Here is a 14,106-nt window from a genome sequence, read left to right as displayed (position 1 = left end):
TGTTCAGTGTATTTCAAGATATTGCAGCTTGAAGCAATACAATTCTTGAATTACAATTGCAGCAGATAAAATCAATGCAAAGGTTCTTCTTGATGCATAAAGAGCCAGCAAGTTTCAGCTGAATACTTTTTGATGCGTTAAAGGTTCGAGTCCAGAAATGAAGCAATCACTCTCATAGAAACTATCTGTAGAATAGCAATATGCTTCTTGAAATTCAAGTGTGCTATACAACAACTGAGCAAGCCAGGACAATAATGATTTTAAGTCTAAACAGAGCCATTTCATGAAGTGTAGCAGTTGCCTGAGAAACCTTTTTGGCTGAGTTCAGAATAAGAGGACAATCGGGCCTCACTCCACGAATTGAAACACATTTCAATATGCCGGGCCCGGAATAATGTTAAAACTTGTGAAGAGGAAACAAAGGTGTCTGCATTTCGTAAGAAAAATGTGGAAATATTTAGATAATATTATACCAGAATATAGCCAGAATCCAGAATCTGATTCTATACTTAAAATGCAGAAATATGATCTCCAGAAAAATAAGTGTGGCCTGTCCAGGCATATCTGGGCCGTTTGGGTGAGTTTAAAATAAGTGCTTCTTGCTTAAAATAAATAAGTGGAGTAGAAGTTAGAAGCAAGTTAAGACTTATAAGTGATTAAAGTGTTTGGTAAATAAGTAGAAGCCCCGAAACAAAAGCTAACATTCCTAGCTTTTTATAAGTGCTTCTTGACATTTTACACAAACGATACGAAATAAGTGCTTCTAACTTATAAATCCAGGAGCCGGCTTTTAAGCCGCTGACAAACAGCCCCATCATATTAACCATTGTACTTTCCTTCAACTTCAATTCTTCAAAGAAAGACTAAATATCTGGTAATTCTCATCTTGAGATGTTACGATACACTGCTAACGGTTTCTTGATATTCGGCCTAATTCTCATCTTGAGATGTTATGTGAGAAATAATGGTTTTTCGACGATCTGGTTGCTCTCTGTTATCTGAAGCTGGAGTGTCCGAACTCACAGTCAAGTAAGATCAAGAAAGTATCAGTCATGAATCATGATATTCCGAAAACCATTCTGCTATAAACGTTGTAGTTGAAATCACATTCATGTTTAGCAAAGAGAAAAATTGATCACGGTTATGAAACCATCTACACATCCTAAACATTTCTATGAAAAAAATGACAGAATAAACTACAAGATATGGAACCAACTAAAATCTACTTCTACATCTAACATACTAATACTTTATTGTCTTCCTGAGAACTGTCGTCTTACGGACCATCGAGACAACTCCGACACCTCACCGAAGCCGCCTTTTCCTGTGGTTGTCTTGCTTCTAAACTCCCCGAAGGCGGTTTCGCTTCTGGTCATACTGTGCCCTCTTATTAGTTTGGCTGTTACATGTTCAGGTAATATCAATGTGAACTTATTGTCCCCTGTATCTTTTTTCTTAACTATCGAATGTCCTGTGGTTTTAGACCTACTAAATTTTTCTACTTCGATCTCCTCCCCGGCTTGGTCATGTCCTACTTCTTGATTCTGTGCTGTCCCTGAGGTGCTAGGGGCAGTTTCCTGATTCTCGACAGGCTCAGCGAAAGCCACACTTCTCCTGGCGCTTTCATTTTGGATTTCGCCTTCTTCTTGAGCTTCATGATCGTGATCGTGATCGTGATCGTGATCGTGATCGTGATCATGATCATGATCATCGTCGTCTATTGTGATTACAACACTATGTTCCGATGAAGCATCCTCATTCATTTGAATAGAAACAACGTCCGGTGACGCTTTATACATGGCTGGTGCTGGTGCTTCAAGGGTTCTCCGACAAACAGGACATGATGTGTGAGATTCCAACCAAAGATCAATGCAATCTTGGTGAAACACATGACAACACGACGTCAGGAGTCGAAGGAAATCATCATCTTGAAACTCACACAAACAAATAGCACATTCTAGCCCATATTTCTCTCTTCTATATTCCTTGACAGTAGAATACATAAAAGATGGAAAGGCCTTTATTATCGCGGGATCAAGGCCTTTACCAGTGGCTGCATTGGCTGGACCAACCGAAGTGGCAGCAGGGTTATGCCGGAGACGCCAAGAGTGTGCTACACGGTGAAGGAAACATCTACAGAAGTATATAGAAAAGAAGCCGAGGACAAAAAAGATGAGAAGAGTAATAGCTAGGACTATAGTGATGTACGGATCAGAGTGACCATGCCGCGTCTCAGAATGGTAGGTTGTGTTGGGGGTTGTTGACATTGCCGAAAGGCAAGATAGTCGAGGCCGGAGAAGATGGTATCCGGCCAAAGGATAGCAAATAACAAGCTACAGAACAAAAGCAATGGTGTCAAGCAAAGAAAGGGAAGACAGTTGAGCTGTTTCAAGCAGCATTGAGAAAAAGGAGGATGGTTTGTAAAGTGTTGAGAAGCATAGAATTTGGTGGCTTAATATGGAATGTAAGAAGTGTACGTGTCCAAATTGGTTTCAGACCAATGGTCTACATTCAAGTTATTGAGCGAGTCCTTGTGAAAAGGAAAGAAACTTGTCAAAACATTAGGACAAGAAACTATTTTCCTAATTATAGCATGTCATTCTGTTCAGTTTGGTGTTAATTAAGCACATGTCAATGATAATATCAAACAGAAGTGACTGTAAACAGACCAAATATAACCAAAATGTCTGACAGATGAAAATTTAAGTAATTCGATAAATACATAAATACACAGATAATCTCTGTTCAAGAAATGGTCGAAAACACAGAACACAGCCCCTATACTATCACAGCACCTACACCAGGAGATTTGGTCCACATCACAAAAGCAAGAACAGCAACTCATTTTAGTTGATGAAGATAAAAGAATGGGAAACTCTTACTCGAATATATCAGAAGAAATCGGCCAAGGCAAATGCAGATCATGCAAAAGAAATATTTGTGCGAGCATGCATATTTTAAAAAAGAGATACGCAGAAGCATTGAGCCACACAAAGTAAACCACAAGCATGAAAGTCTAGTAATAAAGAACCAAAAACCGAACTTCAACATCCCATGTAACATACTTTCAAGCCCACGTTTAGTCTTGATTAAAAACCCTAGCACGTTTATCTTCGTCTAAGAGACACATCACTCTGTTTTAAGGTTTATCTTCATTTAAAAGATACGTTACTCCTACTCAGATTCCTTCTTTGCTGCAACTTCTGATTTTACTCAAGGTCTTCGATCCAGTCACCATAGATTAGACTAATTTTATTAGGACCTTTCCACTTTTGGTTCAAAATTGGTCCTGCCCTCGGCATATTGGAGACCCTTTGAGATGAACCTCCCATGTGATAACCGTCTGCATAAGGAACTGAAGGTACGGAAGCAACTAAGGTATCCCCCGGAGATTTAGAAAGCCCCGTCCCCTGCTTTGTGTCTGAAGGAGAGGAGAATTCTTTTCCATCACTATCCACGAGTCCACCACCATAACGATGGAGTTCTGTATTAAACATTGCAAACAAAACAGTGAAAATCAATAAAATTACATATGTTACATTAATGCAACATAAAATTGTCAGATCAACTAAATGCAGAAAAGGTTCTGCTATAGTGATGATTCATCATTTGGAGGATACCCATCGGAAAACTGAAACAGAAGGCAGTCATATGATTCTAATACGAGAAAAGTACCGGAAAGATTTTGTAACTAGAGGTATGGATTTCCTCGAGTAGATTCCTTACCAAGGTTTGCCAATCGAAAGTAGGGAATTGCAAGAAGAAAAATAATATGTATCGCACTGCAAGACCTAACTTGTGGCTACTTCTTTCAACACACGCTGCTTGTTAAATTTCAAGGATATTGGGAACAGCAACCCCATAGTCTGGGAACAGAAACCACAATGTAATAACTGGCTTGCGAGGGTTATAGCTAATAGAATAATGGTTACCCATCACTGGGACATGAATCATGATTCAACAACCAGAACCATGTGTTTCAAAAGAACCATGTGTTTCAAAAGTAACCCCAATAACAACGCTAATTAGCAATAAGCAACTTACCTATGTTACATTTTACAGAAAAATTTGTAACAGAAATATAAAGAGTGGCCATAGATATGGTAAGCATAACCATAAATATTGGGTTCAGGTGGACTGTTTTTAGGTGGTAAATGTATATATTCATCTCTCTTTCAAAGCAAACAGCACTAAGAATGCTCTAGAAATATGTCAGCATGCCATCAGTGCTACTTTTGTATACTTGAGGCTAACAATGGTTTTGGAGTGACACTAATCAACAGGGAGGATAAAAGGGACAGGGGAGCGCAAAGGGATGGTTTTGTGCATGGGGACAGTTGAGGTAGTTGAAGATTTCTTGCCATTTTCATTGGGCAATTCCGTTGTAACATTGAGAATCAGTGGTTAGAAAAATTAGGATCAGTTACCATAAATTGGAAGCTGCAAGAAATGAAGTTCGAGATTGGGCGGGAAACAATGGTTTTTAAAGGAAACCCCAGGCTAATAACATATTGTGGAGGGAAGGGCAAGAAAGGAATTCAGCTACATATTTTGTTATAAGTAAAAGACCGTGGAAGGAAGGAAACCATTATTGAGATTTCAATTGTTTATCTTTCATTTTGGGAGTCCTTAAGCCACTCAAAGTGCCTATTCTATCTGTTATTTCCCTATGTACGGCAAGAACCCTAAAGTTTAGTAGCAATATATGCCTAATTTAAATCTATTTACATACATCTTACTGCATCCACTTCTGCAGTATAATAAAGTTTTTATAATCATTATTGCCAAAGAGCTGTAATTATTTTGAAGTTAATGGCGTCCAATCAAAATATTTATTTTCAAGTTCATTAGCAAACAGACCGAAATAAATCTAATCTAACTACAAGCTAGACAGAAGACCTTGAAATGGTACTGTAGCTAGCATAATTACTTGCTAGTTGCATACTTGCATTTGTAAGTAGGTATAATCACCTCATCTTTGAAATTGAGCATTTCAACATATGAATAGTAAACTATGACAAACTAAAAGGCACCAATGTTTTTTCACTGGAATAAGAAGTATGGAGTTTAAACAAAACGTACCAGCAGCCCCATGAGCAAAATGGCACTTGTTCCCAAATGGACAAAAACCTGTCTGTTCCCACTTGTTACAAATCCTAGTTTTCCAATTTGAAGGCTTCAATGTAGATGGACTCACACCACCGCTGCCGGCACCAGCATTAGCACTCCCACCATATCCACCACCAGACCCAGGCCCCAGACTTATTGCCACGCTTTCTCGAGTTCTTGATTGGTCATCATGTAGAAAACTGCAATTTTCACCATAGGGGCAGCCTTCTTCAGTAAAGAACTTCTTACAATGTCGCCCTTTAGAAGACCTCTGAGGTTCCACAGGAAAAGCAGTAGACCCAAGTGTAGGAATTTGAAATTCTTCCCTTGGCTCGTTTGCAGTTTGTTCTTCCTCATGAGCAGCAACAATTTCTTGCCAATTCGGAGGTGGCCTTCGAAGCTCTTCGATACTGTGCGCAAAATTGCAATTAGTGACATAAGGGCAAGTTCCAGCTCGAAATTTGCAACAGAGCTTTGTTTTGAAGAACATCTTTCCGATCGCCTTTGACCGATTAGTTGATTGCACATCTGGCTGCAAGATTCTTGATTTTTTGTTAGGAGGTTCGCTCCCCGATCGAGTTTGAGATTGCCTCCCATCTAAATTCGAATTACCATCAACCGAAGCCTCCCTATTCCAAGCCCCATAATCTTCTTCAGTTGCCCAAACCGCCTGATCCGTAGACCCCGAACCCCAATTTCCACCTCCGCTTCCGTGGTTTCCGGGAATTATATGGACAACATCTCCGCTAGAATCTCGACCATAATCCATTACTAGTAAACCCCCCAAACAAAATATGTTTCCAAGAAAAGAAGATACCAAATAGCTGAAAATGCTAACAATTGGAATCAAACCCTAGCTCTTTTAGGAAAAGCTACCTCAAAAGTAACTTATCTGTTGCAACTCATAACTCAGCAAGTTTGTATTCTTTCGAAATCCATAGAATTAAGTTCAATTATAAGAAATCACCAATCTCAATAAATATATACAAAAAGGGGACTACAAAAACTACTAAAAGGGTATTGCAATAACATACTAATGCCCCATAAAAACAAAAAAATTTCAAAATTTGCATCAGAACAATGAAAAATTAAACTATTTCAAAGAACAAGAACAGTAATATACAACACCATATTACATATAACACATCAAAGAATTAATTCAAATAAGGACTGAGCTGAGATCCAGAGTTTCAAATAAGAGCACAACATTCAATTAAACAACTCAAGCAACAACTGAGTAAAGAAATTCACTAATACAAACAGTAAAAAACTTGAAGATAGTGAAAATCAACTTACAAGAAAGCATAAAGATTTGATTTTGGAGATGGGGTTGACAAATATTGATGGATTGGATTAGATTAATCCATGTTGTTGATAAAATGGGAAGCTTTTTTACAGTTCAACAGAGGTTAAAATTTTTTGATCAAGTTTCTTATTTTGGCCGTACTGTCTCTATAAAAGCAGAAGGGGCCAATCTACTCTGCATTTATAGTAAGTACAGTGAGTTAACTGGATATGTGTACGTGTTATGTTTTTACTGGACATAGTACTTGAACACTGTAAACAAGAAAAAACGTTAAAAATTATCTGGAAATTTAAAAGCACCAATTTTTTATATTAAAAACTGCTCTTATAGAAAGCACACTTTTAAAAATAATTGTTTTTAGATTTTAATGAAAATTATCATATATCTTACCATCAAAGTTTATCAATATTATTGTTTTTTCAAATTATATTGTTTCAAATATATTTCTAAACAATTGAGTTGTCAATTTAAGATTAACTCGATCACTATATTTTTAGACAACAATATAAATCAAAACATACTTGTTTTTATTTATTTATTTTAGAATTTTCATAACTCCGTCGTCGCTTTTTTAAAAATTAATAAATAATTAATCGAATTTTGTAATAATATTTCAGGTACCAACCCGTTTTCTAATAATATAATAAAATAATTTTAAATAATATTTGAAAACAGAATTTAATGTGGTTATTTTCTTTTTCGAAGACAACTCTTATTCGATACCCACCTATTTTCTTAACATTGTGCCCGATTTAATCTATATTATAAGTAGTTTATAGATTAAAAGTTACATATAATTTTTATTTTATAAATATATGATATTGTTTCAAATTTATCTTACTTTCTAAACATAAATCATTTATTTTTGAATTTTCTGCAGAAAATATCAAATATCTATTATATATTTTATTCTAAAAGATAATATTATTTTAATATATATTTATTTTATCAATAAATTTGAACGGATATGTCAATGATCCTGCGCTTACTTGACATGTGTTTTCCAATATTTATTTATTAAAATAAAATATTATTTTAAAATAAATATTTTAGAATCAATCAATCATCAATATATATATATAAAAGAGGATGCGGGCGTCTCTAAAATTACTCGATTCAGTCTTCTAATTTTTCTTAAATTTCGGAGAAAAATATAGTTATAATTAAAAAATTCAGGTTCAAGAACTCTAAAGGTAATACAATTCTTTTCTTATTGGATTCCGAAGATAGTACTCTAGAATCTAGAAAAAGGATTCTAAAAATTAGGTTAGAATTGTTCGATTCAATCTTATAATTTTCTTAAATTTCAGATAAAAAAATATAATTATAATCTAAAATCAGGTTCAAGTACTGTATAGATAAGAAAATTGCAAATATAGTACAACTCTCTTACTTATTTAGGAATCATAAAAGAGTAGAATTCTATTTATTCAAAATAACAACTATTGGAAAAATATAATTAAAAAATTACAATTCTTACTTTCAAAAGTTATAAATTTATAATCTTATTTTAATTATTTTTTTCCAAATTATATATAAAAACAAGCATCTTCCAGAGTATCTCTATCATGAAAACATCTATGAGATCTTTACAACCCTATTTAAATAATTTGCATGGACTTACAATCAATCTCGATAATATTTGGATCCAATTTTATAATTTTCTTGAATTTCGAATAAAAAGTAAAATTATAATTTCAAAAATCAAATTCACGGATCTTAAAGTAATACAATTTTTTTATTGGATTCTAAAAACAATAAAATTCTTTTGTTATAATTTTGTTAAATTTTGGATTGAAAATATAATTATAATTTAAAAAATTAGGTTCAATAATTCCAAAAGTTAATACAATTCTTTTTTTTTTGAATTCTAAAGGTAATACGATTCTTTTATTCTCTAGGAATAAGGAATAGGATTATATTTATTTAAACTAACAATCATAGATAAAATACAATTTATATTTAATATTTGTAAGGTAATACGTACAATTTTTATTTTCAATTTACTCTTATAATTTCTTAAATTTCGAGTGGAAAATAAAAGATTGTAAAGATAATAATCATTAAAAAACTAATAGCAAAAATTAGAACCATAAATGAATAATAATTTTTAATTAATAAATAAAAATCATAAAATAAAAATATTTAATAAAATAAAATAGGATATATAAAATAGAAATCATATATTGATTTTATGATAATGTATTGTGTTTGACGGGTACGCGAGGCGGCCTAAACTAATTTTTATCTAAAAAATAAAAAACTTTCTATCAGTTTTATGTTTGACGGGAGAGTGACTAAAATAATTTTTATCTATGTTATAATATATATTTTTTACTAAAACGGGCTCACGGTTCAAAATAATTTTTATCCAATTATAATCTTTAATTTTATCATAATTAGATAATTTTTATTAGTATTGTGTTTGACAGTAAATAGACTTAAATTAATATTTAAATTATGATGTTTTGTTATTAGTATTGTGTTTGACAAGAGAGCGGCTCAAACTAATTTTGATCTAAATTATACTGTAATATTTAATTTTATCATAAAAATAATAATTATGGATTAATATTGTTTTTGATGGGAGAGGGGTTTCGAACTAATTTTATTATTTGTATTGTGTTTGACAGATGACCACTTAAACAAATTTTTATACTAATTATAATATTTTTTATTAGTTATATGTTTAACCGGAAGATGACTCAAAATAATTTTTATGCTATTATAATATTAATTCGTATCAAAATTTATAACGCCGCCGCGAAGCGCGACTTTATTCACTAGTATATTACTATTAATAATATCTATCACAAGCGTAGCCTTTCATACTTATAATTAAAGGGTTAATTATTAAGTTGGTCACTGAAGTGGGTTTAATATACCAAGTTGGTCACTCAACTCAAAACGGTATCAAGATGGTCACTAAAGTCACAAAAAATATCAAACAAGTACCTTCAAATATGAGTTCAAGTAGTAAAAATATTATTTATAAAGTTTTATAAATTATTTTTAAATGTTAACACAACCAACTAAAAACTTATGACTTCTAGTATTTAAAATAATATATTTTATATTTTATCAAGTTTATTTATTAATTATATTTTATTATATAGTTATTTTTTTGTTTTAATTAGAAATAAATAATAAATAAACTTGATAAAATCTAAATATATTATCATAAATATTAGAAGTCATAACCTTTTACTTGGTTTTGATAACATTCAAAAATAATGTGTAAAACTTTATAAATAATATTTTTTCTGCTTAAACTTATATTTCAAGGTACCTGTTTGATATTTATGGCCACTTCAGTGACCATCTTGATACCGTTTTGAGTTCAGTGACCAATTTGATACATTAAGCCAATTTCAGTGACCAACTAGATAATTAACCCTATAATTAATTAATGACGTGAAAGTATATTAGTTGAAAAAGAATGAAAAAACAAGAAGGAAAAAAAAATCTCTGAAATTGTGTATATTCACTTGTGAGAGCTTTGAGTTTAACATTGTAGAAACATCTACTCGGATCTGGCCCACCAAACACACACAATGCAAACTCCCGGCGACCCATCACCGGAAACCACCCAACACGGCGGTCTATCTCTATCTACCACCGACCCAATTCGGTCCCTAATGCTCTCATCATTATCCCCAGATGATGATCTTTATTCACAATCTTCAATACCCTACACTTCTCTTAGATCCATGTGGTTCTCAGCCGACCCGTGTAACCGACCCGAACTTCTTTCCCTTCTTAAAGGATCCATTCTCATCTTTCCCAGCCCCAAACCAAGAGAAAAGGTATGTTCTTCCGTAGTATCTTTGTGAAATTGATCAATGGTTTGTAAAGATTGGATTTTTATTAGGTGGTTTGGGTAAAGATTGGATTTTTATTAGGTGGGTTTTGTAAAGATTGGATTTTTATTGGTTTGTTTTGATAAAGGTTGGATTTTTATTTGGTTGTATTGGGTAAAGATTGAATTTTTGATTGTTTTATTGTTGTAATGCAGAGTGAGGAATTGAAAGTGAGGTTGAGGAAGTTGGAAGAGGTTGCAGAGAGGAAGGCGTATGATGAGTTGGTTAAGGACATTACGCCGAGAAAGGGTGTTGAAGAGCCTTTTTCTTCTTATAAAGATCAGCTTGGTTTTGGTGAGGATTTCTTGTTTAACTAGCATTTTTACCATTTTACCTGTTCTTGTTTGAACACATTGTGCAGTTAGTCTAACTTAGTTATTTGAGCAAGTTTTGGAAAATGCTCGAATATGACTCAACAATGATCGAGAGCTGAGCTCTAGCTTGAAAACTATTTGGCTCGTAAGGCTCGTCAAGTTTCATGTTCATAAGAAGTACATATCATAGAGATATATTTATATGGAGCCGGAGACCATATATGTACATGTTCAGCTTGCTGAACATATATGATCTCCAAGTCTTCATAGTATTGGTCTCCATATTTCCCAATATTTGTTTCTAAAATCAATGTGTATTTTTGGTTTTTGCATACTTAATCGAGTTGACTCGACTTGAGCTTAACAAATTAGATCTCTTCTCATTTGAACCTAACTCATACATATTGAGCTTTTGTCGAGCCAAACATCAAATTCAAATATGTGGTTAACTTTATTGAGCCCCGTGTCGAGTTTTGACCTTGAACTTTTGAGTCGAGTTCAAGCTTGAGCATGTAACTGTTTTGACTTGGCTCATTTACACACCTATGTGGGCGCGCGCGCGCGTGTGTGTATAGACAGAGAGGTTATTCGAATTCAAACTAATCTGGCAAACAAACTAGAGACAGGTGATTTGTATTATTGTGCCATTGTATATGAGTTTATAGCGAAACATGACCCTATATGCATATTCACATTTTAATGCTTTATTCTTCCTTTCTCTTATATTTTTTTTTTTTTAAAAATTTGTTTTGTGTTACATTTTAATGCTTTATTCACATTTACTTTGGATTCTATCTTAGCTTAGTCCTGAGCCTGACAGCTTTAGTTGTTGTTTGTCAATTCTAGATTGAAATTTATGTAAGTTATATATTTAAATTAATATAAAAGCCGATCTTGCAAACTATTTAAAGTTGCATACTCTGTTCTTTTTTGAAAAATAACATTCCATTAATCACATTTTGTTCTTAGAATTGTACTAATGTATTAGCATAAAACACGTCATTATCTCTACTTTCTTTATAATAATGTATCTTCAGTTTTGGAACAAGTGAGTTGTTTATGTACTAATGTTCGCATAATGCTATGGCCTATGTGTTGGTAGTTTAAATTGTTGACATATCTTCTGCCCTAATATTGCTGTTATTAATGCCAAACACAGTAATTAAGTTTTTGACAAAGTGTCCATTCTGCTATACAGTTCTTGCATACATACACTGTTACCCTGGATTATAAGTTTCCTTATTTTTGATGTGCTTGGCTTGTCATTAGTATATTCTGCACCATTGTTTGTATATGTATTATTGCTTACATAATATATCCATTGGTATTCTTTTTGTTACTTCTAAGAAAATTGAACTTTGTAGGTTTAGCAAAGTGTACCAGAAAAAACATTAGAGAAATAAAGGATCTAAGAATGCATATTAATCTTCTATATGACTTTTTCTTTGACTGTTATGTGCTTGTGGCCTTGAGCTTTTGGGTTATAGATAGGTAAGGAACAAAATATATTGAACAACTTTTGGACATATGGAACTTCTAGTTCTTAATGATAGGAAAGTTTTTCTTTTTCTTTTCTGATGTATCTTATCCTTGTAAATTTAACAATTCTACTTTCAGTTGGTAGCTTCCCAAGAAAACGTGTTTATCAAACCTTTATTACGTGAATATAAATTCTGAGTGTATAATGTGATGTTTAATATTTACAGGTTTGCATGTTGTGCTTACAATGTTTACTGGTTATCTAGTTGGATATGCTGCATTCAGAGCATTGTTTGGCCATAGCCCCGTGATGGTACCCCCTTTGAAATTTTTAATCTAGTTTATCTGGTTTTTCCTATTACTTAGTTTTTGCAATGTAGCCTGCAGGGAGATTCAAATATACTTTTGCTTCTCCTGACTGCACCATATGTCCAACTTGACCATAATGAACGGTTTTGGTATCTTTATTACAGAATGCTGCTGGAGGCATTCTTGGATTGGTGGTTGGCATGCTCGTAGAAACTCTTCTTTTCATTGTTAGAGCCACTACCATGGAAAAGAAGACCACGTTTACCACCTCACCAGCTAAGAAAAATCAATAGACATGGTCATGACGGTAGGTATTATAATCTTTGAATATTGACGTTGTTAGTAGATTATGAGCTTCAAGACAGACTTGGCGAAAACGCTTTATATACTCTTTTACTCTGTCTAAGTAGCTTAATTTGTGAGCTTGGTATGTATGATATTTTCTATCGTGCAAATAAGCTGTAAAAATTGTTGTGGTTCCGTTTCAGAATATAGGCTTGGACGCAAGGGTGGTCAAGTTAATAGGGTTTCTTTTGACTCCTTGCTGTATACGGTGGAATGCAACACCAATGCATGTATATTTGCACTAGTAACTATAGGTATTAGGAACTGGTATACTTTTGCAAGTCTAATCTTCTTTGAGCAACATTTATGATAGTGAAGTGAAGATCCTTGTACCCGTAATTTTACGTATTAAATAAGGTTTAGCATTAGCATGTACACATTGGGTATATGTTTATACAAGGATCGTGCTGGTTGAATTAATGTTTTTGTTGTATGATGAAAGAAATAAGTAAATATTAGTTGCATCAGATGACAGATTATATGAGAGAATCACCTTCTGTTAAACCAAAACAATGTCAATTTTTGGTGTGGACATGTTCAAGTCCATTTATTTATATGTTTTTTTTTGTTTTGGAGAAAAAGAAAGCAACGATAAATATGTCCTAAATTTCTCTCTGAAGTTTTTATATTACGAGTGAAAATATTGGGTCTGGTGACTAGCCACAAAACATAATAATATATCTATTCTGATTTTATTTTTGATAGCTTTAAGAACTCGAAAAAAATCAAGAAATAGCTATGATGCACTTTTTTTCATTCGATTCTGTAATTTTAATTCTTTGCTTTTCTTTTTCACGTAAAAATTTGAAACACGTTCTGAAAGAAACTTCAATCACCTGGATGATGGGTACCACCCTCACTTTTCTTGTTTAAGCAATACTTTTATATTTTTAAATTACAACATTAAACTGGTAACTTTAATATAACGTATTTATTTGTAAAATAAACATAAAAAACGGTCATATTGTTCTTCTATAAATACACAATTGTCATATCTTATTTTTTTCCATAAACTTTACTTCTGAAAATGTAATACTCCCTCCGTCCCACCCAATTTTTTACATTAAGTTTGGGCACGGAGGTTAAGAAATATGTATAAAATAGTGGAAAAGAGAAAGAAAAGTGGGTGAAGTGGTGAGAATCATTGATTTTTAATATATAAAAAAGAGACAGTGGAATAAAAGTGGTGTGAAAAAGAAGAAAAAGTGGTGGGACCCATTAACTATTTTATAAAAGTTGTGGAATGTAAAAAAATGAATGGAAGGTTCAAAAAGGAAATGATAAAGAATGCGGTGGGACGGAGTTGAGTATCAAGCAATGTCATTGATTGGTTTCTTTCAAGGCCTCAATAACAGATGATCCACTGGGTGTGGGTGCAGTGTGC

At 33.1% G+C, this 14,106-nt stretch overlaps 3 protein-coding genes across 3 annotated transcripts; 1 reads left to right on the top strand and 2 right to left on the bottom strand.

Annotated features, from left to right (window-relative positions):
* Window positions 1-1,121: 1,121 nt before the first annotated feature.
* Window positions 1,122-2,789, bottom strand: LOC108224389 (RING-H2 finger protein ATL29-like). The gene has a single exon (XM_017398991.2). It carries the CDS (start codon window positions 2,265-2,267, stop codon window positions 1,251-1,253), a length of 1,017 nt encoding a protein of 338 aa, XP_017254480.1. The 5' UTR covers window positions 2,268-2,789; the 3' UTR covers window positions 1,122-1,250.
* A 203-nt stretch (window positions 2,790-2,992) lies between these two features.
* On the bottom strand, window positions 2,993-6,573 carry LOC108222534 (zinc finger CCCH domain-containing protein 12). The gene is made up of 3 exons (XM_017396472.2): window positions 6,406-6,573; window positions 5,083-5,933; window positions 2,993-3,484 (listed from the first exon to the last, which is right to left on the bottom strand). Exons 2-3 carry the CDS (start codon window positions 5,876-5,878, stop codon window positions 3,210-3,212), a joined length of 1,071 nt encoding a protein of 356 aa, XP_017251961.1. The 5' UTR covers window positions 5,879-5,933; window positions 6,406-6,573; the 3' UTR covers window positions 2,993-3,209.
* Window positions 6,574-9,870: 3,297 nt separating this feature from the next.
* LOC108209474 (uncharacterized) lies at window positions 9,871-13,142 on the top strand. Its single transcript, XM_017380405.2, has 5 exons — window positions 9,871-10,221; window positions 10,431-10,569; window positions 12,296-12,381; window positions 12,542-12,684; window positions 12,866-13,142. Exons 1-4 carry the CDS (start codon window positions 9,970-9,972, stop codon window positions 12,668-12,670), a joined length of 606 nt encoding a protein of 201 aa, XP_017235894.1. The 5' UTR covers window positions 9,871-9,969; the 3' UTR covers window positions 12,671-12,684; window positions 12,866-13,142.
* The last annotated feature ends 964 nt before the right edge of the window (window positions 13,143-14,106 follow it).

Source organism: Daucus carota, chromosome 1 (assembly GCF_001625215.2).
Source record: "Daucus carota subsp. sativus chromosome 1, DH1 v3.0, whole genome shotgun sequence".
NCBI classification, from domain to species: Eukaryota; Viridiplantae; Streptophyta; class Magnoliopsida; order Apiales; family Apiaceae; genus Daucus; species Daucus carota.
The sequence above is the reverse complement of the archived record's forward strand: the minus strand, read 5'-3'. Positions and strand labels throughout refer to the sequence as shown.